The following is a 24,756-nucleotide window of genomic DNA, read 5'->3' as shown; positions in this document are numbered from 1 at the left end:
AAAAGGTAATGAATCAAATCCTCTAAATATTAACAAATAGACGCCAACGGACAAAACATAATGTTGCAGAGGATGAGAACTATGTTGCATCTACTTCTTTGAAAGTTCCATATACAAAACATGTTTATGCTTAATGGACAGGTCTTAAAAGTCTGGAGGAGAACAAGGAATAATTACTTTTGCAGTCTTATTCAGCAGAGCCTTAAAAGAATAATAAACACGGTATTCTCCCCCCACGGACAGGTATCATTTTCTGTGTTCACAACCCTGGGGGTATCCCTATTCATCTAATAGGCATAAATACAGAAAAGTGAAGTCTGTAATAAAATAAATAACCAGACCAATTAAATAATTAGGACTGGACCATACATGTACAAACACTGTGACCTACGCAAATATCTGCTGAATCACAGTTTCAGCATTTCCATTATACTGGGCAAGGAGATGGATGGCATCTGCTCTGGGTAGAGCAAGAAATTCCTGAAAGACAAATAAGACAGGCCAAGATGCATCATTGTCGGGAACAGCAAGCATAGGACAGAACAACATGATCCCTGTATGACAAACTAGGGTTCTATTCGACAAGATTTATTTTTTTTCTTAAAGTAAGAACTCACCATAACTTTGAGTATCGAATTTTCATCACATCCAATATCAGTGGACGAGATTTGATTAGGACTGCTGCCATCTTCTTGCATCCTCATATTGCTGGAGCATATCGTAACTTGTGAAGATCCCTGAGTGCAAGAATCAACAGTGGACTTGGAAGCAGCATCTCCTAGCAAATGACTACCAAGCTCTTTCAGGGAATTGATCCACAAAAGACCTTCAAACTGGTCTTTACACATTTGAAGCTTGAACCATTCACTATGACTGTGGAGGGTGGCCCTAATAATTTTCATAAGCTGGGGTTCTTCAATGCCTAACCTCCTACCAACAGCAACCTTCACACAAGACAATCATGAGAATCTCTCCAATTACCCAAAAAAACAAAAGGAGAGAGAAGCAACATATATAACAGCTTTTGACATTTATTTCCACACCAACATCTCAGAAAATATTTATTGCATTGTGGTTAGTCTACCATGTCAGATGTTACTGAGGCCACAAAAAATTTTAGTTGTAACAAAATGCTTCTAGCCAGAGAGTTATGGAGCATGCCCAACCTGGAGTGAAGTTGCAAGGGCGTCCAAGGATAAGTGTCTGCCAATTGGTTCTTCAGTTGATCTGAGCAAAGCCAACAATGTCTCTTTCAAGGGCTTAAGCAAAGCTGAATCTTTAGCTGCCAAAGGACCCAAATGAGATGAGGCAACCTTCAATGCACCAGAGTGATCACTAGCTTGGACAAGCTTAAAGAATTCAACCTGCAGCCAGTACAAAAATCAACTGACCTCTTCTTTCTTTTATAGATAAGGGAAAAGCTATAATGAATTCTAAACAGGATAATTGCAAAAAGACATGAACCTGCTTCAGTTGGAAGAGCAATATTGGGTTTTCAGTGAAAAAATCTGGATCCAGAGCATTTATTTCTTCAACTACCTCACTGGCCATTCCCTTGCTTGCTAATTCCTTCATGCCCAGTACAATATCATACTTGTCCACTCTATTGTTTGCATTGTGCATCATAGACGACTTCTTAAAATCCTGCAGGATACCAGCATTGATAAAAAACATTCACTGTAGAAGATTAATAATCAGCACCTAAATCCTGTAACTCTCTTATTATGTATGTGCATTCAAGTAGGTTAGTAGCACTAACATCATGTTTGCAGCTCCCTGTTAGAGCTTCAGAAACAATTTCTATATTCTCATTTCTCCCCCTCCACCGTTTGCGCTTGCCCCTCTCTCCAGGCCCAGGACTTCTGTTTCTTTGAATAACTTTCCTGTCTTCAGGTCGACGTGTTCTGCTGGTGCTACAGTCCTTGTTAAGATTAGTTGTATCACAGGGATAGCGCACCTCCATATCAGCATTTTGTGTGCTCACCAGATCCATTTTACTTTGAGAACCTTCCGTGTGAGCACTGCTTACTGACATATCACTGTCAGAACCAATCGAACAATTTTCAGACAAGGTACTGCCTGGATCCGACTGATCAACAATTGCCACTTCAGCTGTAACTTGGGATCCTGTTGCTGGTAAGTGCATAGATGAAATGAAGCAAATATTAGAAGCAGAGGAAATTACTGAATCCAAACTTCAACGGAAGCTGAAAAGAGCATACCTTCACTAGAATTTATAGAACCAGAGTCCACGATACCCCTATAAACGCAATACTCGTGAACAAGTTCATCAAGCACAGAAATATCTAATCTCATCCGGCACAATTCATTCTGTGACAACCAAGAAAAGAGAAGAATTGAAAACACCTAATTATAAAAAGGTTTCCACAACAAATATGGGTTTAATCAGTTCCAACACTGTGCCCAGCAAGAACTATGATTTGTCTCAAATAATTACAAAGGTGGAAATGCCAAATAAGAGTGCTCTTCTATCACAGTGCTCATAGATATTAAGACATTGCTCAGTAGAACTTGGAAAGATGTAAAATACCAATGAGCCCTTACTGACCCCAAACAACAACCATAAACAGACCTTCTTTATAAACCCAGGAGGGGTAAAAAGATTTACTTTGTAGTGAACCAATATGATCCTTTTAGCAAAACTTTCTTGCTTTCCCCCTTTGATTTTGGTTTTTCTTTTCTTCCGGGAAACGCCAACGCCATATGCAACAAGTCTAGAGGAGTGGTTGCAGTCTCTGACTTGACGCTACAGAAGAGGAAAGATGTGGTGTTCCACTAATATAAAAACTGATTGGCTTGCGCTGTTTCCCTCCCACATAGATTGATTCTCCTAATTTCTTAGGATTTCTTCATTCAATTTTCAATTTCCTTTCTCTTCTGTCTATTCTTTCCATGAATCTCCCACCCATTTGAGACTTATCCATTTACTGTCTATCTTTACTTCACATTTTGTTCCTTCTCATTTCCACCCTAACTCAAGATTGCAGACAGCATAAGCAAGCATTCAATCTAACAGGGCCTCGACTATTTCACTAATTTAGACATTAAAAATGCAGCAAGAAGGATTTCAACCCAAGTTTACGGGTGAAATTACATCGTCATGAGTTCCTCATCAAGAGTAATTGTTTCATAGTACAACACTTCTCTCACCACCATCATTTCATGTAAAAGACAAATTCTCATGTTAATTTTTATACACAGCTGCTCACCAGAAATGGCTTTCCATTAACTCAAGGATAGCTCAGTGGATAATATACACTTCTAAGAAGAATTGAGATTAGCCAACAACTATGTTGCAAAAAATCAACCTGAAATGCCTGGTGTAAATCACCCTTGGCAAACCTCAAGCTATCTACTGCACCCTGTCTAGTGAGCTCCACTGCATGAGCAAGGGCTTGTATGTCAACCTGTGTATAAAGCAAACATAAATAAGGCCATTGCTTATATGATAAAAACAAGTTGATAAATTCAAAAAAAAAACTCCAGAAATTATATCCTGTAAAGCTGCTGACTGCCTGAAGAACACAAAGAACTGCACTTTGATTAAGATAAAAGAATTAAATTTTTCAAAGATCTCACCTCGTCAAATGGAGGTGCCTCAAACAAACTTTCTTGCGGTGTTGCAGGAGGGTCACGCTCCTCAAGAAGCAACCTCTCAGTAAGATCAGTTATGGGCGAAGAAACTCCTTGACGAAGGCAAAATCCCTTGTGGATGCTGCATATTACATGCAAAATTGAAGACAGTACAAATAAGCAATTTTTATTAAATGTGTGCAACAACAAACTAATGCACTACTTGTCAAAAGTGTGCCCCTGTGCCTAAATCTTTTAATTTGAATCAAGTTAAAAAATAATGCCTAAGCAATACCACTAAATCATTATGAAAAAACAAAACATACCTTATTAAATATCTCAAAGTCATCGAAAAGATAGGATCATATGCATGTAAATGGGCACGTAAAACAGAAGATAGCAACCCTGCAATCTCAAACCTTCTTCTTTCGGACCACTGAAAAAAAATACAAAAACTGCATTAACATTTAACAATGATTATATTCCACGTCTGGTCACTATGATAAAATCAATATCATGAGTAACTGTCACTTGATGGAGTCTAACAGGTTTACACTCTTAAAGACAAACACCACTCCTCACAGTATTCAACTGTATGGCACCACCCAACATTGAAAAATGCCCATAACTGATTCCTTCTTTAAGAAAATATAGAGAGCAAGTATGTGTATCTTCCACACAAATAAATTAATGAGATGTGAGAAAACTCTCCAGTGTGATGTGGCCGACAAATCATTGTCACCAAGCATAGTCATGGCAGAATAGGAACACAAGCATACATCCAAATTCAGACCCTAAAATTTTTTAAGTAGATTTCATGCAATAAGAAACTTATTTTTTAAGGTGGATATCTTTTGCTTCCTAAAGTGGTTCTCAGGCAATAAAAAAATTTATTTTCTCCAATGAAGAATTAATTTTTGGGGAAAATCTTCTGCTTATTTATATTTCCTTCTCCACCATCTCCAATATGAATCGTTGATTGCCCATGGGAAACAGTGTTCATCCAGTTCCAGCTACCTCTGTAGTCTGTTCATACACAAAACCTTTAATGGAAATAAACAAGATAATGCAACCAAAAAGCACCAGTATATCCATTGTGGACTGCGTCTTAAGCACTAAGAAATTCACAAGTTCAGGCTCAGATATGCCTTAAAACGGCAAACTCATCATTCCTGGCTCTCAAAGAAATGTTTGTACAAACCTTCTTCATAAAACTTTTGGTCTAAGGAAACTCTAGTTATCAGCACATTAAACAGGAATGATGAATGCATACATAAATAACAGAGCACTATGCTACAAAACATTAAAATGAAATTGTATTTCCACTCACCTCATTTACCACTGGTGACGTCTGATCATCTTTGTCATAAATGAAGGCAAGAAGAACATGCTTAAATTCCTCATACGCTTCCTTAAATTAGAAACAAAAATATATTAGCGCCAACCGCAAGCAAAGTTCATGGTTATGGTAACTAATTTCTTAATTATGAGGAATATTCAGCCATGGAGACACACAAAGCAAAAATCAAAACTCAAAGTATTGAGCACGCAATTACTCAGAGAGATGGGCGGCTTGCGTGTAACTCTGTATGTAGTCTTCCACTTCCCTAGAGTGTTATAAATGATTAAGTTCATAAAACAGCGTATCCAGTAGCTAGATGATCGGTGACGTGGTACTGATTTCGTCAACAAAGATGCAAAACTAAAGACGACCGACCAACGACTCGACATCTCCGGCCGGGAAGAAAGAAAGATAGCGAAGGTTATCCGAGGTCCGAGCTTACGAGTCCCAAACACAAAGAGGAACATTAACAATCATAATAAAAACTACTAAACCGTACCGGATAGGCATCTAATGCACACGGCGCAAGAGATGTGCGGACACACTTGATGGCAGAATCCCGATCCTCGTTAGTTCCTCTCCTTAAAAGCTCGATGAATTTCTATTTATCAACCGTCCGAAAGAAAAAAAAACAAGGAAGAAGAAAACAAAATTAGCAAAACGCAAAATAAATCCAGAGAAAATCGAAAGAAGGAAATCCGTTGTGTGAGAAATTGCATGCCTGCTTCTGTAAACGAAAGAGAAGGCGATGATCTTCGAGTACAGCGGGAGCGTAGGTCCGGAGGAGGTCGGTGGCGGAGTCAATGTCGCCGGACTCGAGGAAGCGCCTGATCTGGCAAATCAGGAGGCGCCACCTGTATGAGGAGGAGGGGGGAGGAGAAGAGGGAGGCGAGGAGTGATCGATTAATCGCTCGGACTTGGCGAAGTCGATGACGAGGGCATCCAGTGCTTCCCAATTCACTGGGGAATCCATTGCATCTAGAATCTCGTAAGACTGGCTATTTTTTTGTAGATTTTCATCTTCACGAAGTATTGCTTTTTATCCTTTTTTAGGGGTGTGGGTTTATATATAGTGGTATTGATGAGAAAGTGTGGATTTTTATTTACTTTAATTTTTTTTCTTTTTAAGATGGATGGAATTGAAGTATTTATTGAGGGGGTAGGGATCCGGTGGATTACGGAGAAGGCGGCGAACGATGGTTGGAGGTTGTACGTGGTGCCACGTATGCTCCCGGTGTTAACCCTCATTGTACTCTTCTTTCATCCTTTTTTTTCTTGTGGGGCCCGGAGGTTGCATCGTCTTTGAGTTGAATATATGGATTTCTTTCTTCCGACACTTCTAAAACATAGATATATATATATATATATATGTGCATGTATCATTGAAACCATCCATCCATCCATCTCACCATCAATCATTCTGTTGTTCCAGTAGTTAGAATCCTTAAAAAACTACATTTCCAATTTGGGATTTTTTTCTCAAAATATGCAATGGAGTTATATGTATTTATAGGTTGATTGTTACATGATTAGATACTGATTGTTAATGCATGATTAACACAGTAGCAAAGGCATCATAACTTATACTTTGATTCTGATATGATCAGACATTAATGCTTTCAACACTTTAAACAATGCCAGTGTGTATGTTGCCCAACTATGATTTTGAGCTCAACACTTGCGCTTCCTATTCATTGTTACCCAATATACAACTACCCTCAAAATCGATTTTGGCCCTTCAATCACCGTAAAAATCACTTTGGGCAATCACCGTACTTACCTCAATTGTTAGACTTCACGTCTTTTCATTCTACGAGAATTACATCATACACGAGTTAAATGGAACAAAGTAGCATAAAGTGGCGAATGGTTTCCAGTTTATCATTTGATTCGCGTTTTGGACAACTGATCAATTTTGGAAAATGTAGTCCATATTTGTCATCGTAACAAATAAATATTTGAATTAGGGAAAAAAAAAAAAAAAGAATCCACTGAATAAGTAACATTGCAATAAGAATTTTTCATCTTCAGGAGATATCCTGTAATTTAGACGATGCTTGACAATGATATGCAGCGCCACATTTAACACTGGGTTAGTATTTCCGCCCCATCATTGGTTATTAATATGGTGTGCTCAAATTGAGCAGAGAGGCTACCATCCTCTGTGACAACGGTCCAATTGTCGTCCCACATTACTGGGTTAATGCTGCCGATTGTCAACATTGGCTCTGCACACATGCCAAAGTAAAAAGTATGTGATTGTTTCAGCTGCACATAAAGCTGAAGCCATTTTCTGATGAGATTATTGATCCTTGAAGGATATTTGGTGTTACAAGCAGTGATGAAAAAAATGCCATGTATGTTTCTTTCAAAAAATTAACAAGTGCTAAGCTCAGTCATATGGGACATTGAGTGGATAGAAATGAGCCTTGCCAAAGGAAGTACAAGCTGTGGGAGGAGACATTACCGATGGTGAAAGTTTGGTTCAGCACCATTCGTTCACGACCATTATTCCCTGAAGAAACCAAAAAATCATTTAGAAATGAAAATGTCATATGCCTCATGAACGAGGTCGATGGGTCCATGGAAGTAAATTAATGGTTTACAATGCAAACGGAACCTAATATGGAAATTTTAAACATTTCTCATTTTCACTTCAATTCCAGAGTGGATGCTGATATCAGTCTGGATCTGAATCATCTGATACAATATCAGCAGTACATATAAGTATAACCGGAAGTTCATCAGTAATTATGTAAGACAGCCATTTAGTACTGAATTGTCATTTGTATGTTACTGATCTAGGAAATTTTAGAAGTCACTTGTAAGCAACCAATGGTTAAAGAAAGCATATAGTCCTATTCCCATAATTGTTATTGCTTTTGAAAAAACTCGGACAGTTTTCTAGAAAGTCCATCCAATGAGAGTTATGTGAACATGTTGGTCCTGCCTGCCACTATAAGAGCTTTTGAAGGTCATGTACTTGCTATATATAATCCTACTGATAGGAATAGCAATAGTTACCAGAAGAATTGAAGCAATGCTTGGGTGAGTAATCTAACAACACAGACTACAGAACTACGGACAATATGAGTAAAAGCTAGCAGAATTACTATAATGAAGAACCACTGGATCACTGTGGAAGACTCGTCCAACCCCATGGCCAACGAACTGCTGGACAACTCCGTAATTGTGTTTATCTGCATGGTCACTTTAAGGAGAAATCAATGCAAAGCAGAAATTCTGAACAGAAGTTCTCCTATTCTCTGAACATAATAAATTAAAAAAGGTATGTTAGTAGGAATTTGATAGGTCTGCATTTCCATGTTTTAGATAGACATAGTTAGAGAACTGCTTTCACGTAACTTGTTACGTAAAGAAGCATCAAACTCTATGCATGTATTTGTTGGTGCATATGCAAACTCTAGAGCATATATACTATAATAGAGGTGAACAATAGAAAATACGTACTCGTATTACAAGATGGTGTCAAAGTAGCAAATGAAGTGCTAGGAGTAAAAACATCAGAAGAACATGAAAGAGATTTAACAGGGATCTTACTGTATGGTCTTGCCAATTTTGTTGAATTTAACTCCTGGTGCACATATTGATATTGCATTGTCCAAACATTCTTTGGTTACCTAAAGGCAAACACAATTAACCTTGTGAAGGAGAAAACAAAGATACTCTTCAAATGATAACAACCAGTAGAATGAGCATTTGAATTGTCAACTTAAAAAAAAAAAGTTGAATGATTCCATGAATGGAAAACTGAATTTGTTTTGTGATACTACTAGAGCGAATAAATTCACCATATCATTGGAACCAGACAAGACAAAGTTACAAGAAAACCTACCAGGAAACCATACCTTTACTAAGTTTTTTGCCTCCTCATCAACCTCTCCAACAAAATATGTTGCAGATGTATCACCGTGATAACCCTGTGTATCAGAAACAATGAAGTAAAATGGACCAAAACTGCAACTAGAGCTTGAAAAAATCTATTGATTAACCACTATACATCAGTGGTGCACAGGAAACAAACTCGGCATTTATTTATTTCTTCCAAGGGAAATGATAATTTAGTTTAAATCAGTGGCAACAGAACATATTGAAAACATCAGATCACCACAGGTTATATTCAATCTCTACTTCACTGGGAACAAAAGCTATGCAATGGAGATAAGCTGCTTTAGGAAAGGAGACACTGGGAAAAAAAAATTACTTACATTAAGATAAACTGTAACATCAATATTGATAATGTCACCATCCTGCAAAGCACCATATTCAGTGATTTGTGAGATTACAAAATGTAACAGGGATTAATATTATGACACAAATTCTCAAGTATGAAAGACCTCAAGAACACGTGAATCTGGGATTCCATGGCAAATGCACTCATTCACCGATGTGCATACACTCTTCGGAAAACCACCATAACCAAGAGGAGATGGATATGCTCCATTGTCAATAATCATTTGATGGACTGCTTCATCAATTTCATCTGTTGGGATGCCTGGCTGGCAAAGCAAAATTCAATTGTAAATGAAGTTTGCAGTAGAAGATGAATCCATGCATCTTGAGTAAATTTCATGTATCAAGTTCAAGCAACCAAAATCTACCAACAGTAATTTTACATGAAGAAACCTACAAGAAAAATCTGCAATAGTGTTATAGTAACTAAAATACTGAAGATTGAGATTGATGAATGCTTCAAAAACATAACGGTAGGACAAGTTCCTGAAGACCATATAGTGTCTAAATGGGGACTAACAGCCACCTAAGACTGATGAAAATTTGAAACAAAAGTAAATCAGCATATATACAAAGATGAAATGAGCCGAATGATCAGAGATTAACCTTCACTAAAGTCCCAGCATACTGAAGAACCTGTGCTGCTAGCTTTCCTGAAGCTCTCATGCACTCTATCCCCTTCTCATCATGTATTTCAGGCCCACTTGCAATTCCAGGCATCTTCCTGGATTTGACATAAGGAGGCCTTGGTATGTGACTAGGGACTGGCCGACTGGGAGAAACCTTCCCGGGTTTTAGACGTTTCCTTTTGCCATCTATGGATTCTTCTGTACCTCTGCCAGGAGAAGGAAAAACATAGAAAGAAAACTCAAAATCAAGATTGCAAGGCACGCAAAAAGAAGATGGGCCACAGAGATTATTTGATTATCTTGAATCAGCCAATAAGCATTAACGAAGGAAGAGCCACAGTTCCAGCTAAATAACTTTGTTACTCTTTTTAATGAACAATAATACATGACCAATACAATTAGATGGTTGTCATATGAACAGAGCCAAGTTGAGCAGGCAGTTAATGAAATAAATTAAGTGAAAAGAAGTGCAAATTTCATGAATTCTCTGGAAGTTGATTCATCTGCAAAAAAGTGATTTCATATTGGTTTTCATTTTTCTCTTAATTCTTCAGCATCAGAAGCTCACCCACTGACCTAGATATAAAATATCATTGTGAATATACTCCAAAACGGCTTTGATCTGTGCTTATATGCAGGAGTACAGGATGCCAAGAAATCTCCATGTGTATTGCATGTTTGTAGCCATAAACTATGACATTTAGCACGGATATAGACCTTTTTTAACTTTAGAAAATAAAGAATACGCATAGAATATACTTCGATAACATTATCAGCCAATGACAATAAACAATACAAGGGGCACATAGCATCTAGATTAATCATGATAGTCAAGTAAGCTCCTCTGTACTGTCTTCCATTTTTCTTCATTTTTATGTCATAAGACCAGGGATTGCAAATATGCACAACTATAACCCATAATGACAAACTTTCGAGTAAGTCATCGCACAATACAGCAAGCAATGTCTCTTTTGAAGCATAGTATTACAACAAGAAAACTCGCTGACCTACCTCAAAATACAAACGAAAGTGATATAATCCTTGTAAATACAGTTCTTTCAGAGAGGGTATAAGTTTTGCATAAGCTCTTACCACAATGTCATCATAAATGCAGTGACCGAAACACTGTCACATGCTGTTTATCCTACCTCTATGCTGCCAATTTAACGAATCTATGTAAAGGTACGAACCCTCAGAAAAACTCCACGTTTCACAGGAAAGGCAAAGCATACCTTCTATTAAATAATAAATTGGTTAGTCCAGAAAATGTCCTCGACATTTGCATGGACACATGGCCTTTTCCTGTTAAAAAATTAGAAAATAAAGAAAACCAAAGAATTAGTATCAAGCATTGTCAAGTCAATTTGCAACGCAGATAAAGAAACTACTAAACTCAAAGATGAAAAACGCCTTTTTAAGGTAAAACATTAAAGATTTAAGGTTATGCAATTCCCGACACGCATGCTTCACCAAATTTCGTCCTTTTTCACAAGCAAGGAGTAATCATATGACAACATATATTCATCAGACCACTTCAGCTAATGTAAGTGTTGGATATACTTCCTATCTTACTTGCATATCAAAACTACTAAAATATAATCGATTCTATATTTGTTAAGCCTACCGACAAATCAATCCAGCACACCACTCGCTCGATAAAATGGTTAAATTAGACTTGAGTCGAACTGAACTCCCATTTCCAAGTGAAAACACAGTGAACGGAATTGGCAAAGCAGAAGAATAAATACACAGAAAAATAAATATACATAAACAACCAAGTTATGGAAGTTGAAAATACAGCGTATATCGAGGAAACCTGGATTAAAATGGAAGAGACAATGAAATGAAGTAGTAGGATTTGAGGGAAGAAAGCGGCAGTCCCCTAGAAAAGTGGAGATTAAGCGAGGTTGAATTGAACTGCCCGCCACCATTCCTACTCACCTCTCTCTCTCTCTCTCTCTCTCTCTCGCGCGCGCGCTCTCTTATCCGTAGTCGACGGGTATCGGGCTTTTCTTACAATCTGAACTACGTTGATCAACCTTTTTTCCTTCTTATCACAAACCAATAATATACGTTTACATAACAGGAATAGATTTACACTTTGACCCCTAACTCTACCTCTTTTACCAATGTAAGCTCGGTTAAATTACAACAAGCTATATAAAGTTTGTTATAATTAAAAATATTTTTTATTATATAAAAATTATAAAAATATATAGATATTTGATTAAATTATCTAAATTATTGAAAATGTTTGAACTGTTAACTTCGCCTTATTGCATTTGAAAAAAAATAAAAAAAATTAGACTATATGAATGAAAAACTTTTGAAAATTATAACCACATGATTCATTGGTTCAAAAAAATATTTTTTTTTAAAAAAATAAGTAAATTACAATTCATAATCTATAAGACTATTTTTGCTAACTCACCACAAAAAAGTGAATAAAGATCTAATACATACTAACAAATTTGACTAGTTGTTAGATGATTATTAAAATTAAAAGGTATTAGTGATGGAAGATTTGTAATTATACTAGATTTTATCGAATCCAAATCTTTCTCTGGTCTGGTCCAGCAAATCAGTTGCTGGGTTTCAACAATCGTATATGGGCTGGATCCGCTACTGCACTGTAGGCCCAAAAATTAAAAACCCCATGAAGAAGCGTGCAAGTACGGAGCTCAATTTCGGGCCTAATGAAAACCGACCGGTAGTTTTCAAGTTGCCAAATGATGTGGACAAATTATGGAATCCGAAGATGTCAGTGTAAGCCCTGATTGGCCACTGAGAGTTCCCCCACATTTGGGGCCCATGTATTGCACCTTTCCTCCTGCTTTTACATTCTGAATACGACCGGCCGTGGCCTTAGTAGGAACTGGATTGATGTGGGAATCTCAGTCAAGAATAATTACTCGTCCTGTCCTGTAAATTAATTCGTACAATTTCTCTTACATAAGGTAGCCACAATTAATTCCTCAACCTAACCCGTAATTCTTTCTACCGAAAGAAACTTAAAACTCAACACCGTCCACACTTGAATGTCCCTAGTACGAGATGTATGGTGTCGACCCATGATTAATTCATTAACGGCTTTGTCGTCATGCAAGTTGGAGTTATAATTTAGCATTCAAAATGAGATGGGGCGAAGGAAATACGGAATAAATATTGTGAAAGAAAAGAGGAGGAGTTGGGGGACCTCTGATGGAGCTGGAAATTAATATAAGTCGAGTAAAGGGTATGGTAATGGGTAGGGTTGGAAGTGCAGGTAGTAGAGGAAATGTTGCTGAAAGAGCACATGTTTAGATGGTCCTTAAAGAGTTGATTGCTACTATCTTTTGTCACGCTCTTCTAAATTAGAGGAGTTGGCCGTTAGTTTGTCTTTCTCAGTCGATGGACCACCTGAATCTAACACAATGTCCAGCCCTTATTGTGTATGCATGCATGCCCCATGTGCTTCACCATGCCCTAGCCCACAAATCTTTATTTTTTATTTTTTGTTCCAGTTATCAAATTTAAGATTCATCCCCCATGTAATTACGGAATTCTGTTGAAATATTATTAGATCATTTTGACATTTCCCAGTTCAAAATGAGGTGATTGTTTAACATTGTTGCAAAGTTGAATAAGAGATCTTGAGTTTGATTTTCATTGCCACCTATTTTATAAAACAAAGTATCACCTGTAGAATTTTTACCTTAACGGACTCCATTTTCTAAAAGCAAACAATTAATTCAAATCAAACTCAACCAAGACTAGAAAAACAGAGACTCAATGGATAAAATCAAACAATAGTTGCTTTATTTTCATGCATAAAAGCTAGGGCCAAAAGAGAGGGGGGGGGGAGGTGGAGTTTAATCAAGTTCAATAATGTGGTTAAAGGAGAAAGACAATTGAAAACAAGAGAAAGGTTTTAAGATTGTTTGATTGGTAGTTTCCTTCACAAAAAATTAGATTATGAAACTTAATTTCCCTTTTTTCTTTTCTTTCTATTTGGGGTTTTCTGTTACAATCCTATTTTATTTTATTCAACATATCCACGTTACGAGTATAAGAATAATATCATGTATTTTATTTAAAAATAAAAAATTTATACACGTAATACAAAATTTACAATAAAAAAATCAATTTGCAAAAAGTGTCTGTTTGGAGAGCCGAACAGATGAGATTTATGGGAAGTAAATGGGAATGCTTTTTAAATAGTGGGGCAGTGGGCATGGCCCATTGAGGCATTGTAAATGGAGAACATGTCTTCGACATGGAAATCAAATCCATACCCTCTAAAGTTCCTTTTTCTTTTTCTGTTTTCCTCTCTACTTGTAATAGTCTCATGGACTGGAATTCTATGTTAGGATTCCTTTACAAGGCTTTTTTACCTTTTCTCTTTTTTTTTTTTTTTTTCTTCCTAAGTTACTCAATATTGTAATATTTTCGTATTTAATAATTTAAATTTTTAAATAAAATAATCATTTAATATAATATTAGAACTAAGTTATAAAATATTTTAAAATTGAATCTCACAGTCATCTATTTATAAAATAGTTGTGTTTGCTAATAGACCAACACATAGTAAACACGTATCGCTGCCCCAACAAAAATCCATGTGTACATACATATCTGTACTGTATATTAAGTGTGAGACCAATAGAATAAATAACTTTGGTTGTCAAAAAATACTTATTTACTAAAATACCCTTAAATGTACTGTTTTTATTTTTTCTTTTTTACAAAAATAACCATATATTTCAATTACTCTTTTTATCATTATAATTTTTTTTTCGTTCACACGCATTTAAGATTAAAATGTTTCAATAATTTTAAAAAATAATTTATATATTTTATCTTCTTCCTTTTTCATTTAATTAAAAAAATGCAGTAATAATGTAAAATGTGCATGCGTATTAAGTATGCTCGGACTGCTAGTAGTTTGAAAAATTGTAGTTAGCAAAACATGTTGTCTCTTTCTTATTTGTTTATGTGAAATATTGAAATTATTTATTTATTTATTTATTTTTGAGAAAAGAGAACCATTTAACAAAATCCACAAATTTAGTTTTATTAGTTATTGCCAATTTAAATTCCTCAGTTCAATCACTTTTTTCTAAAGCATCAAATTGCAATATATATATATATATATATATATATTAAAATTTTAGTATATATAATTAATAACAACTATAATATCATCTCAACTTTTTGTAACCAGTATTATTAGTTATATATGTTTGCAGAAAGGTCCATTGATCTATTAATGTTAAGGATCAGTGTTTTTGCATTAAAATTTTGAATTAATTTTATATAGAAACGGCCAAATTTTTCTTTTTTTTTAAATGATAATTACATAATTTACATTAATATTTTCAAAAATTTAGAAACATATATCAATTCAATACATAAATTAATATAACTTAAATTACGATAAATTCTTACAAATGAAGACAAATACATACGCATCTGATAAAATTTAAAATTATGATCTTAACCTTAACGATTGAATCAAGACACCATGGATCGGACATAACCCTATTATGGTAGCCCCAAGTTTTGTACTAATGACGCTATTCATTCTAGTTTTCCGTGTCCATCCCGTTTTAAGGTTAATGTCGTGCTTTTGTCCTCTCCATTAGGGAATCTCACTTTATTTTTGGCCTTTGATCTAAACATCGTGATCATCATCATAATGTGGTGTTTTGTTTGCCTTTAATTTGAATAAAATCGTAGTTAATTTGTAATTACCCCAAGCAATGATTAAAGATAAAAGCGTCCTTTTGTTGCTCCCGTCTTCCTACTTAAATTAGTCGCAATTCCTCTTTATCATACGAGAATCTCATCATTTTCAATTAAAAATACATACGAATTTTAAATTATTGCAATTGTTGGTAGAATAATATTTAAATGAAAATTTAATCAAACCATATGATCATGGCTCTTATATTAATTATATAAGAATAAATTGCAGTCGCCTCTCATTATATATGTTTGGCATAATCAGATATACTTCATTATTATAATTGTTTGAAAAATTATAATACCTACTTGATTTTAACGTCCGTCTATTAATAAGCCATACCATCATCCTCTTTCGAATTACGAATTATAATTTTATATATTTTTTAAGAAATTCTAAAATATTATGCAATAAATATATTAGTTACGAAAAGTAATAAATTATAATAGTTCAAAATAAATAAATAAATGTTTCTTCTTTTTAATAAATGAAGCTACAAAATTTGTATGTCACTTGTGAATGTAAGCGGCATTAATTTCAGTCGATTTAAAGTTTTGAAATGGTTCAATAATGAATACATATCATAATATATCAGCAGTCATCGACACAACCTCTATGTTACGTCGCGAACGACAGCGTTGTCATGATGAACAGGACTTGAGAAAATGGTCCATTTCACACCCTCATAAATAAATTACTGGGGCGTATTATTTGTAATTTATAATTTTGTATTCATCCCCACGTGTGAATGTGAATCACAAGCCCATCTAAGCAAGTAAAAATTCTACGCTATTCATTAAGTGTGAGGGGCTTGGAATAATTAATTTTGATTGAAAAATTGTGTATTTATTAACGTACCCCAAAGCATTTTTATCTTCTGTTTTTTTTTTCCATAAAATAATATTTTTTTCAATCACCTGATTTCACCAGTAGTTCTCTACTCATGTGTGGTTAAAGTTAAGGGTAAATTACAGCCATCCCCATGAGGTTTAGTATAATTACAAATAGCTTTTTATTATTTGAGAAATTACAATTAATATCCACCTGATTTTAACGTCACTCTAACAACGAGCTCATTTCATTAGTAATGTAATGTGTTGGACTGATCGAAATACGTTTTGTATTATAAATTAAAATTTTATATATATTTTAGAATTTTTAGAATATTTTTATGAAGTAATAATCCCTATGAAATACTTTTTTACCCAACCTAAATTTTTGTTTATATTTTTTTTATTTTTAAAAATATTTACCAGGGGTAAAATAGTAATGCCCACTTCACCATCTAGAGGCTATACATAATTATTTTCTATTTAAGGAGGTATTTATAATTTTTCAAACATCGAGTAATTATTCATAATTATATCAAATCTCAATAAAAAAAGCTCTATCTATAATTTACCCTAAAGTCAAAATATATTAATTTTAGTGAATATAAATATACACAACTTTATATTACACACAGATATGGAATGTGGTGGGAGCATTAATTTATATAAGTTGAAGGAATCAGTCACCTAACAAGTTGTGGCGTTATGGCCCTAACTTAAATGGGTGTGCATGCCATGTCTCCAATCTCAATATCATATCCCACATGCATGCTTTTGGTACTTCAAACCCTACCTCACAAGCCATCCTGATCATCACTACAACGTGTTATAACTTTATTCTTCTATACGGAAAATCTTCACTTGGATGGACTACTTCAACGGAGCATTCAAATTCCAAAAATTAACGTTGAATCTGAGTTTCTGTGAATAAGTTTGAAATTGTGGGTTGAATTCCAATAATGTGTAGGCATATATATGTCAACTTAATATGAAATCGTTGTAATGGGACAAATACAAACACGTCTATTAAGACCCAACAGGTAAATTATACTTATTAATACGAAGCATATAAAATTATTGAAATTTGGGGGAATTTAATGTTAACAACAACTTTTGTTGGTATGTTGTGTTTATATGTTTGGTTTTGTTTGGTTGTGGGTTTTTATCCCTACACAGCAACTAAAGTAGAAGAAGAAATAGAGGTAGAAAAGCGGTCCATGTTTGTTTTCAAGTGAAGAGAAAATGAGTTGGGAGAGGAAGCACCTATTCCGGGCGAAGGGAAAAAACAAGCCGTCCCCCACGGGCTACAAAAAGATAAGCTCAGATTCCAAACCCACTGTAGTCAACCTAACTAGCTGCCCTTGGAGTTTCCCTTTCATCGCCCCATCAAATTGCAAAAGCAAGAGATAGCAGCCGAAATACAAAATGTGGACAAAATTGGCTTTAATTTGATAATACTTTTTGCTTTCTTGTTTTTTTCCGCCTTCATTAGTTTAATAAATATGTTTAATATTTCAAAAAATTATAAATTGGGTGCACAAATATAAAGGGTCCAACTCGTTGAGTTCAGAGAGAGTACGTAGGGTTCGTGATCTAATAAAATGTAGATGGTTCACGTCTTTGATTTTTATTTTTATTTTTTTTATTACAATGGGGGTTGGGTGGGAGACACGTGGATTTGAACCAATGATCATTTCTTTTAAGAGGAGAATAATATCAACTCAATTACCTGAAAGTATTTGAGATTTTAATAAACATGTGACGATGTCATCAGTAATAATGGATTAAAGAGGTTAAGTTTGTCATTTCACAGTGATTAAATAGGCACAAGAATAACGCTTAATACCAGCTTTATACCAAACGGGCTGAGATTAATACACTGAATTTGTGTGATCTCAACGGTTGAGGCAAGGAAAAGCTTTTCCCTTTGTGCTGAGTTCAATTAATCGCCAAAACTTATGTTTATAAAGCTAGGCAAAGAATTTTAATCAACCACACTTTTATTTGATAAATTATTTTATATTTAGTATTTTCTAACACATCCCCATGTGCAAGCGGTACTTTTTTTTTCAATAAATGGGTGATAGTGAATTTAACTTGAGGACTTCTTATTTGATCCGATTTTGATATCATGTTGCACTAACTATCTGATTAGATGTTTAAATAATCATTTTATATTTAATTTTTCTAAAAAAGTATATATAGCTATATATAAATAATAATGACTTTTAAAAACTATATTTAAACCACACAATACTGAGCAAAATCAAGCACAAACGAATACAATAAATGTAAAATTAAAAATTAAAAAAAATGGTCTAAGAAAATCGTGAAGCATGACCAACAAAAAGATAAAAATAAAAATATTATTGTGTTCGTAAAGCCAAAATTCAAGATGAAATAAAAAAAAAAAGAGAGAGAGAGTTGACCTATATATATATATAGGGCTTAATTGTAGGGGTTTAGAAACAAGTAATGTTGTGTCAAAGTGTGAATAATAGGATTAAATTAAGTATTGAATATTTCCATATTCGCCCATATTGATATAGGATATTTTTTTTATGATTAAAGCCTCTAAATGTACGCACGCCAAACGTTTAGCGGATAGCTGTCACTGTCAACTTCGCACTCTGGCTCAAGCCGCTGCTACTGCTAGATCTGTCTAACGGGGCCTTCAAGAATCCCGTCACCGTTAACCGAGTTGTGGGCTGTGCCTAATAAGAACCCATATCTGAACCGTTGGACGGAATTCTCCGCGCATAAGCATCATCATCACCACCATCACTCACTGTCACGCTCTCCTCTCCCACATGCAATTCTCTCTCTATAAGAAAAATTTTTGTAACAGAAAAAGCGCAGCCAAAAGCAGATAATTCTCCGGGTCTCCACCACCGCACGGTACGTGACTGCGGAGAGGATGCGTAAGAGGAATTGCAGGAATTAGTTCTTGAGTTCTTAGAGTTATCTGTATATATTTTTGTAATACTTGTGGTGTTTGAAGTTTCTATAATTTGTGATAAGAAATAGTTTGAATTTCGAAAAAATCATCGCATGAGAAGGTGTCTGAGTAAGTGAGGGATCAGGAGAAGTAGCAGTGATGGAAAAGGCGCCGGCTGCGTCCGGAAGAAAGAGAAAGGTTGTCTTAGGAAAATTGGAGCTCTCGACATCCTCAGTTCAGCGTAAAACGCGTCGTGTAGCAGTGGTGACTCCGCAGAATTCAGCTTCTCCGGAGAGTTCGGGAAATTCGTCGACGTGCGAGAGCGTTAGTTCTGGTCATGTTTTGGCATCCTGTTGTTCAAGTAGCAGATCGAGTGAGCTGGCTAAGGAGAGTTCGAAATTCGCAGATCTGGAGGTATATATATACTCGTGATTCTGAAAGAATTGAATTCCATCCTATATGTCACTCTATTTAATTTCTACGGAAGTTCCATACAGCGGAATGAATATCGTGTCTAGAGCTTTAACTATTCTATAAAATTGATGTGAGTTTTGAATTTTGAAATCCTTCTTCTCGGATACAGCAGGAGAATGAGGCGACTGTCGAGTTTTTCGCAGCATCGGCTGGCCATTCGGTGGATTTCAGAGTCAGGTAAAATATAATAATTGTTTTTCTTCGAAACTAAATGTGATGATTCTTCATGACACGTCTCTTCAATTCAAATTTAAATCTCCAACAATTGAATTATTTTTTAACCGCTACGCTTCTTCTTATAGCTGTATTTTTCTTCAGCTAAGAAAATTTCACGCGCACTCTTTTTCTCTCCCCCTCACTTCCATGCCATGAATGCTGGTACTGCTTGTCCTTTTCCACGAAGAGTAGTTAAGACGTCATATTTTTTCAGGGGAGAGAATACGCCATTGAGAGAGGTTCAAACTGAGTCTGGCGAACTGGAGTCCACGGCGAGGCCACGGCAGTCGAATTCTCGCCGTTGTTCCACGGCGGAGAAAATGCCAACCACAGCTGAACTTGAAGAATTCTTCGTCGCCGCTGAAAAGAATCTGCAGGAACAATTTATTGACAAGTAGCTACTCTCTCTCTCGTTTAAGTACCAGTAAATTATTACCCACAATTATTTAACCATAACACCATATTACTGAATTTGTATATGCGTATGAAAAAATGCAGGTACAACTATGACATAGTGAAGGACGAGCCATTGGAGGGGCGCTACGAGTGGGTTCAAATTCAACTGAAGCCATGATGCAGAAGAAACGTTCACTCTTTAGGAAGACCTAGCTAGCTGCCTGATTATTTTCTCCTGGAAGCTGATCAGTCAAGTGAATAACTAGGTATTAGCACTTAGTCTCGATCGTTCCACTAATTTAAAGCTCAAGCTCTAGCGATTGAACTTCTAGGTAAAATTTCTGGTTTTAGATGAGATGTATAGCTCGCTGTCGTTCTCTATTTCCCTCTTCCAAGTTTCTGCATATATATTCTGCAAGTAGCAGTGTGACTGTAGCGAAGAAGAAAATTTGAAGAAGCTTTTCCTCAATAGCATGGTAGATTATTATTTCGTTCCGACAGAAATAGCTTCTTTCTGGACTGGGGTGGAAATCAAAGAAGAAGAATTGGCGAATAAGCTTTTTCTCAGTAGTGTCGTGAATTACTTATCCAATTCTGTAAGAAAAAGCTTTTTTCTGCAATGGGATGGAAAATCAATCCCTTTCCGGGGGGAAGATTGAAAACCAAGCGCATTCAGTAGAGCTCTATGTTTTAGTTTTTAATTTTCTTGGGTTTCTTTTCTTTTTCCTCATTTCTGCACTGCAGTCCTCAGTACTCTGATGCTTGTACTATGCCAATCATAGTTTTCCCCTGTAACTGTAGTTCCAGCTATCCAAAATTTCCACTTTCCCCTAACCTTATAGCATCACTGTGTGCAATTAATTTTACCCTTTTTCCTTTTTGACTTGTTGGTTGTTACTAGTAGTTAATAAGTCAGAAGAAAATAAATTCTCTGAAATTGTCAATTGGCATAAATGTCAACTGTAACAGCACAAGCAGTTTTTGATCTATGGTACTTATAAAATATGCCTGTGGTTTGGAATTTTGGGGTGACAATTGGAAAGAAGGCAGAAGAGAAAGGAAGTTGAGAGACGGTATGGTACAAAACTACAGATAAACAGGGCTTGCCGTGTAAGCTACGGACACGTGCTGAAGATTGGGAAAGCTGATCTGACCCCATGTGCCTATATAGTGTGTGGTGGGAAAATTTTCTGGAACTTCTTCAATCTTCATTTCTTTAACCCCACTTAGGTGATTATTTTTACTTGGATTCTTTTCTTCTATTGCCACATTGTATGTGACATACATGTGTACATTTGTGTGTATGAGTTAACAGGGTTTTGGGGTGTGCTATTCTTGCACTAAAAAGAGCAACAGGAACAGGTGGTATGGAGATGATGTGGTCCTTGGTTTGCCTTTAGTAAATTGGTTCATGAACTTAGAAGAGAAGTCTACATTGGTGGTAGGCCGACCCTTCTTACCCGTTATGGATGTAGACATCTTCTAGCCCAGCCCCAACTACTTGATTCCCTAAGTTTTAACTTCAAGTGATCATCATTTGGAGCTTTTCAGTAGCAGAAGATATTAGGACTCGTTTGTTTTTAGGGTTAAATGCATTTATTTATTGTGTAGTAATTCGAATTATTTAGCGCTTTCATCCTTTTAATTTTTTAAGGTACTACTTTAATCCTATATCTTTTTAAATTTTGTAATTTTAATTCTCTTTTTTTAGCCAAAGTTCATCCCATCATCAAGAAGGTGGCAGATCAACTAAGGTTGAAATGCCAAAGGGAAATTATTTTCGATTGTTGAAATGCTAGAATCTGGAAATTAAGCCTCAAATTAAATAAAACCAAATTTTTGTCATGACACATATAACAAACAGTATTGATTGATTCAGGACAATAGAATTGTGGATGATAGTAAAAGAATTAGTACTTTCTGATGTACTTTATTTATGATGTATTATATAATAAATACTATTCAGTGAAAAAGTTATTATCTGCATCATCCCAAACAAAAACAAGTACTTTAAAACGTGTATATATGAATGGAGTACCTATACAATCAGTACATATATGCCTCACTATCCTTTTCAATCCAATGTGTCAATCTTCATGAGCACCTTCTCATTCTATATATACTATTTTCCTCCATCCAAAATCAAAATTTCAGTTGATATTATTAATTAATCAAATAATTCAATGATAGATTGGGATATGAGACATAAATTAAAATATATACCAATTTTTGTGGTGTAGCCAATTAACTATTTATAAGATAGTTAAAATATAAATGGGAGAGAGGGATTTAGAATGTAAAATATCAAAGAAGATATATTGGGATTTGAGAGGGAACCTTTGTCTTGGTTGGATGGGGTGTGGGGGTTAGTGTGAGAGTGAGTGATAATGATTAGGACATGTTAGAAAAAGAAAGGAGGGATCACATGCATGAGGAAGGGGAGATTCTAGGCATCTTCCCATGGATTCGGGTGCTAGGCTAGTTATCGCCCTAGAACCATCTTTCCCCACGTAATTATATATACTATTATCCCCACCCATTTATTTAAAAAACTAGTCACTACTAACTACCATCTACAGTTTTAATTCTAACTCCACAATTAAACCAAGTTGCAAAAGATGATTTTCTACCCTACGACAGAAATAGAGATTGAGTGAATGTTGGGTTTGTTTTTTCTACTCTATTTCATTTACCAACACTCGATTGGATTATATTTGAATGGACTGTATGCAAGTGTCAATTATCTCGATGTCCGTTCCACTAATATAACCTCGCATACAAAATTTACAAATATTGAGAAACACATACACAATTTTTTAAAAACTTAATTAAGAATCTTAATTGTCTCCTGTGGAAAGAATAAGAAGATGTCATTTTAATTATTTTTATTTTCTCATGGTTTATAAATGTTTAGTATAAGGTGGAGTATGAGTGTAATTGTGGCACATAAATGTTGCAGTATTTCCTGGTCTCACATGCTAAGATGTTGCAGTCGGGAAAATTGGCACACCTCCCATGTGAAGGAGAAGGCTGCCGATGATGATTTCCGGGTAAGGCTGATTCCATCACTGTACTGAATTAATGATTTGAAATCAAAAATATATGAGAGTTTGAATAATTGAAAGGGGCACTAATGGATTTGGGGATCCCAATGAGTGCAAGTTAAGTAATTAAACTGATCTATATTTATTGCTTGATCTTTTCTTTAATAAATAAATAGATTCGCATCCAATAGTGGAAAATAGCGGCTACCACAGCTTTGGACTTTTTGGGTTCTTGAACTACATTTTTAGCAATGCCCTACATACTATATATTCATCATCCCATGCTCTCACATATAGATACAGCCACATAGCTTTAAAAAAAAAAAAAAATTACATTGGCATGAAAAAGCGTACTCATCTTCCATGTCTCATGAACGTGTCTATTAAAAGCGTGCTTTAGGGATTTAAACGACCCTCTTCCTTAATTAAACTTCTTCGATCTTGGACAGTGATTATTATCCCGTATTTTCCACAATTAATTCTTGTTTTCTTTTTTATAATTACTGTAATTAATTATTTATCAGTTATTATATTTGTCGTGTAATTATTTTTTCATGTAATTAATTTTGGTGGAATTGATTTACTTCAAATTAAATTTTCACTACATGTAAAGCAATTTTAGTGGTCACTAAAGCATTCTTTTTGGATACGGAGAAGGGCAAACAAAATTTACTTGTCCTCTTGGATTCATAATAATACCAAAGGTCCCACTTAATTTAATTGTTTTTGTTAGAATACGATGTGGTAGCCATGGTGGTGTCCTTTTATGTCCAAAATGCTTGTCCTTTACATATATATATATATAGTATTTGTGCTACATGTATTTACGTAAGTTGAGATCAATGTTTAATATTGCACAAAAATAAACGGGACTTAATTTAGCTGGCAAAATTAAAGTCATATATGATAAAAAAATCGTGAATTTAAGCTCTCGATATAGAAGAAATCAAGCATATAACCTCCTGATATAAAATGACTCGTCCTTACCAATTGAACATATATGGTTGGGAGATAATCACTTACTTGTGTTTGTATTGTTCTTGAATTTTCATTATGTATGTGTATAATTTAAATACATTCTTCTTGACAGGCTACACACCACATGTAAAACAAATTTCCAATTTTTATGTTTATTTGGTGTTGATTTTTTTTTTTTAAGAAAAAAATGGCATTGGTAATTCTAAATCAACCAACATCACACAATACATCAATAATTATAAATCAGTCAATAAATACAAAGTAAACAAAAAAACAACGTACTAGATTTATTAAAAATAGATTAAATACCTATCATTTTGTGATTTAAACTCATAA

At 35.1% G+C, this 24,756-nt stretch overlaps 3 protein-coding genes across 6 annotated transcripts; 1 reads left to right on the top strand and 2 right to left on the bottom strand.

Moving 5' to 3' along the window:
- Nucleotides 1–160: 160 nt before the first annotated feature.
- On the bottom strand, nucleotides 161–6,003 carry LOC105177636 (Ran-binding protein in the microtubule-organising centre protein). The gene is made up of 12 exons (XM_011100853.3): nucleotides 5,658–6,003; nucleotides 5,436–5,537; nucleotides 4,925–5,005; nucleotides 3,921–4,030; nucleotides 3,601–3,736; nucleotides 3,330–3,428; nucleotides 2,223–2,331; nucleotides 1,760–2,133; nucleotides 1,465–1,644; nucleotides 1,167–1,364; nucleotides 618–944; nucleotides 161–480 (listed from the first exon to the last, which is right to left on the bottom strand). Exons 1-12 carry the CDS (start codon nucleotides 5,907–5,909, stop codon nucleotides 388–390), a joined length of 2,061 nt encoding a protein of 686 aa, XP_011099155.1. The 5' UTR covers nucleotides 5,910–6,003; the 3' UTR covers nucleotides 161–387.
- A 788-nt stretch (nucleotides 6,004–6,791) lies between these two features.
- On the bottom strand, nucleotides 6,792–11,867 carry MAP1D (methionine aminopeptidase 1D). Its single transcript, XM_011100851.3, has 10 exons — nucleotides 11,636–11,867; nucleotides 11,052–11,121; nucleotides 9,797–10,025; nucleotides 9,295–9,456; nucleotides 9,166–9,207; nucleotides 8,806–8,877; nucleotides 8,498–8,577; nucleotides 8,050–8,147; nucleotides 7,404–7,451; nucleotides 6,792–7,164 (listed from the first exon to the last, which is right to left on the bottom strand). Exons 1-10 carry the CDS (start codon nucleotides 11,748–11,750, stop codon nucleotides 7,019–7,021), a joined length of 1,062 nt encoding a protein of 353 aa, XP_011099153.1. The 5' UTR covers nucleotides 11,751–11,867; the 3' UTR covers nucleotides 6,792–7,018.
- A 7,149-nt stretch (nucleotides 11,868–19,016) lies between these two features.
- Nucleotides 19,017–21,242, top strand: LOC105177633 (cyclin-dependent kinase inhibitor 7). 4 transcript variants are annotated; one of them, XM_088884380.1, is made up of 4 exons: nucleotides 19,017–19,726; nucleotides 19,899–19,963; nucleotides 20,217–20,396; nucleotides 20,501–21,242. In XM_088884380.1, the coding sequence occupies exons 1-4, from the start codon at nucleotides 19,472–19,474 to the stop codon at nucleotides 20,574–20,576; spliced, it is 576 nt and encodes a 191-aa protein (XP_088740506.1). In that variant the 5' UTR covers nucleotides 19,017–19,471; the 3' UTR covers nucleotides 20,577–21,242. The 4 variants fall into 4 exon arrangements, with proteins under 4 accessions (XP_088740506.1, XP_088740505.1, XP_088740507.1 ...); XM_088884379.1 differs by having other exon boundaries at nucleotides 19,026–19,726; nucleotides 19,896–19,963; XM_088884381.1 differs by having other exon boundaries at nucleotides 19,500–19,726; nucleotides 20,105–20,396.
- Nucleotides 21,243–24,756: the final 3,514 nt, after the last annotated feature.

This window comes from Sesamum indicum, linkage group LG9 (genome assembly GCF_026168435.1).
Source record: "Sesamum indicum cultivar Baizhima isolate 11 linkage group LG9, ASM2616843v1, whole genome shotgun sequence".
In the NCBI taxonomy this organism is placed as follows: Eukaryota; Viridiplantae; Streptophyta; class Magnoliopsida; order Lamiales; family Pedaliaceae; genus Sesamum; species Sesamum indicum.
Note: the sequence above shows the minus strand (reverse complement) of the source record. Positions and strands in the feature narration are given on the sequence as shown.